Here is a 3,572-nt window from a genome sequence, read left to right on the forward strand (position 1 = left end):
CTCTCTTCATCTTTTTCATGGACATATCAGTTAGCTGCTTTTATCTTTCACTTCTACTTGTCTTTTCACCTTCTTAATCTTTTGCTACATTTCTTTGCTAACCTGTCATCACAAGGGGTTAATCCAAAAATCATCACATACGATCTATCCAAGTGTCACATTTTCACAAAAATATTTAAATCTATACCACCTATATGAGAGACCAAAAACAATACACATAAGCATATACACATACATGAGCTGAAAACAAAAACTGAAACATCACATGAAATCTGAAACATACATTTTGAGAGAAGTACACAAGAATATCGATAAACCTAGTATCTCATATATATATCAAATGTGTCATGGTACATATACAAATGTGAGATCCAAAATCTGGATATATGTCTCAAAAATACATAAGGTACAAATCAAAACACAATGTCATGTCTGACTGCCACCCTCTGTGGCTGGTGTTGGCCCTGGTGGAGGAGCCTGTCTCCTATCTGGTGCCTGCACTACACCCTCTGATCTGCCCGCTTGCTCCGAATAATCAGGAAGACCCTATCCTAGTAGTACCACACTCTTATAGGTGGCATAATAGTATGCAACTCGTGCATCATGATGCGCTGCCTCTCACCTCGCAGCATCTCGCTCTCGACGCAGCTCATCTACCCATGCTCGCTCGTCCATCAGCTGCTGATCCTGTACTACAATGGTCACCCGAACTACCTGTAGCTCTACCTCCAAGGCACAAATCCTCACACCCTACTCCTCTCCTCCTGCTGGCTGCTCTGCAAGTGCCTCTACCCTCACCACTCACCATCTCCTCAAGGGCACCTCCTCCTCTCCTCCTGCTGGCTACTCTATAGGTGCCTCTATCCTCACTGCTCACTGTCTCCTCAAGGGCACCTCCTCCTCTCCACCATCATCACCATCAGACTCTAAGGACTCCTCTACCACCTACCTTGCCTGCGCTCGCATCCTCCTCCACCCTGCTCGAGAACTCTCCCCCTCCATCTGCCTACCCCCTCTCCCTCCTCCTCTACCACCACCTCCACCACCCACTCTTGTAGGTGTTGCATCTAGATGTGTGAATCAGGGAAATGGGTGTCTCTGCATCTCATAAAGATACCCCGAATCAGCCCCTGCATCTGCCACATCTAGGCGATAATCCCAGGGAGTTGCCACTAGTGTTGTAGTATCCCGAACTGCTATTTGATAGTCCAGCATCAGCAACCATCCCAATCCCTAATCTATGTGCATCTGGGCATAGGTAGTAGTCTCCACTGACACCACCTGTCACTCTGCAAACTGTCGCCATATGCGCCTGATCACAAATTGCTCCACAATGTCTGTGCTCTGACCCACCAGCGGTCTGCTATACCGCATATAATTTAACTCCCATGAATTTGATGACTGCTGACACTCCTAGTATGCTCACCATGTGAATGTTGTCAAGTCATCAAACATGCATCGATAATAGGTCACATCTCCACTATGCCTCTGTGGGATGAAACCTCTATAGAAAAAAATGTACGGCTGGCTGCGCTCTCGTGGCTGTACCCATGGTCAGATCACAACGATGTGCTCCCAAGCCCAGATCTGTGCTAACACTGCTCCGCATGCCCATGATCCACCCTCATGATATACTATCTCATGAAGCTCATGGTACATCTCTGCCAATATTGCAAGCCCCCATGCCATCCTACATGGTTGTGAGATCAGATCATATACCAGTCGACCCCATCCTAGTGGAAAGCCCTTCTAACCTCGGTCTGTCACCAGGGCCTGGGCTACCAGAGAACATAACAAGATGGGCAAAGGATAATCATATCCATACTCAGTCATCAATCTCTCCCAACTCAGGTGACGATCCAGAATGGTCACATCTTGGAAAAGCTCCCACACTCGCACTCGCCCCTCTGTCGGGGTCGTATCATAGTACACCTGTTCCATCACCAAAACTTAAACATCAGTGCACCTGGAATACAACATTGAAATGGCTAAATCAACAAACTACTAAGCAAGTAACTTACCGGCTTGCCATGGCATGGCACTTGTAGAATGCAATATACATCCTCCAAGGTAATTGATGCCTCGCCAGTCGGTAAGTAAAAGGTGTTATGCTCGCTATGCCACCTCTCTGCCAGTGCAGACAACAAACTGTGGTTTGCCCGAATATGGGGTATCCGTACAACCCAGCACAAGCCCATAGCCACTAGCACAGTCTGCTCCTCATCGTTCAAATTTTGCACAACATGCAAACCAACCACCCTGGGAGCTCTAATCTGTAATGCTAGGAATACTTCCTGTCCAGGTAAAACAAGCAATCATTAGTAATAGTCACATGACAAAAAAAAGCATTCAGAAAAATAATAAAACTAGTTGTACGACACTTTTTACAAAGAGAGTGCGACACATTTTTTGAAACAGTTTCGTGCGACACCTTTTTAAATACGAGTGCAACATTTTATGTCGTGCAACTTTTTGCACCATGTCGTGCGACATTTGGGTCTCACCCACATGACACATTTTCCTGAACGGTGCGACACTTTTTTTGAAAAAATGTGTTGCATGATAATATTTCTGAGACCGTGCGATACTTTAAAAGTATCGTGTGAATTTTTTTCAAAAAACTTAAAAACGTGCGAAAAACTCATGAAAAGCTTGAAAAAGCAACAAAAAGGTAGTCACTTACCGGCACCCCATATCTCTCTGGCCGGTTGTGCAACCGGCTACGCTCGAAATGGTGTCGATGAAGAGGAATGTTCGCCTGAGTCATGATGCTATGTGGACCACACAAAATCTCTCAAATCACAAAAAGACTGATGAATAGTGAAAATGACACTTGGACCTCTTTTATAGCCTCCAACCTCATTTTGACCTAATTTTTAAAGCTCCTCAAAATTGCGCAAAATTTGCACCCCTAGCTAATTTCAACGTCCTAGATCCATTTTTGGGATCGAAATCAAAATCCAAGTTCATCTTAATGGTCAAAATCACATTTTAAAATTTTACCTTCTTCTGAGTAGTTAGCTGACTGTTTGAGGTCTAATCTTTGAATCATCGTTGGGGCATCTGCATTTCTTCATGTCTTCATCATTTCTATACTTCATATCTCTTTCTAGTCACCTTTTCACATCTAAATCATCTCTCTACTAGATTTGACCTAATTTTTATGCTATATCCTTGAAAGTCAACTCTAGTCAAACTGGGGCATTTTATCAATTTCTTATAGTCATTCTTGGGTTCTAATCATCTATCTTTCATCTTGGACATTGCTCTCCTCTAATTTTCTCATGTCTAGGCAGTTTCTGCATCCCCTTACCTCATTTCAATTTCGATCCCGAGGGGGCAGAAATACTCTATTGCTGATTGTTATAGCTATCTATTTCTTAGGAGCATTTGTTTGACCTTATCACTTGCTCTCGGTCTATTCACTTTGCTATGTGTTAAAATTCTTTTTGGATCCTAACATCATCTTCCTAATGTTCAGTACTACCCTATCAAGCTGTGCATTTAGGACTTGCTATCTATTTCTACATTTCATTCTTTGGAATCAGACGTCTATATCTATCACCGCCTAC

General features: G+C 43.5%; 1 protein-coding gene across 1 annotated transcript; it reads right to left on the minus strand.

The window, feature by feature from the left end:
* Positions 1-1,763: 1,763 nt before the first annotated feature.
* Positions 1,764-2,493, minus strand: LOC149555783 (protein MAINTENANCE OF MERISTEMS-like). Its single transcript, XM_089829530.1, has 4 exons — positions 2,479-2,493; positions 2,022-2,294; positions 1,873-1,932; positions 1,764-1,778 (listed from the first exon to the last, which is right to left on the minus strand). Exons 1-4 carry the CDS (start codon positions 2,491-2,493, stop codon positions 1,764-1,766), a joined length of 363 nt encoding a protein of 120 aa, XP_089685656.1.
* Positions 2,494-3,572: the final 1,079 nt, after the last annotated feature.

Source organism: Cupressus sempervirens, chromosome 5 (genome assembly GCF_028749045.1).
Source record: "Cupressus sempervirens isolate cs-2001-9-10 chromosome 5, ASM2874904v1, whole genome shotgun sequence".
In the NCBI taxonomy this organism is placed as follows: Eukaryota; Viridiplantae; Streptophyta; class Pinopsida; order Cupressales; family Cupressaceae; genus Cupressus; species Cupressus sempervirens.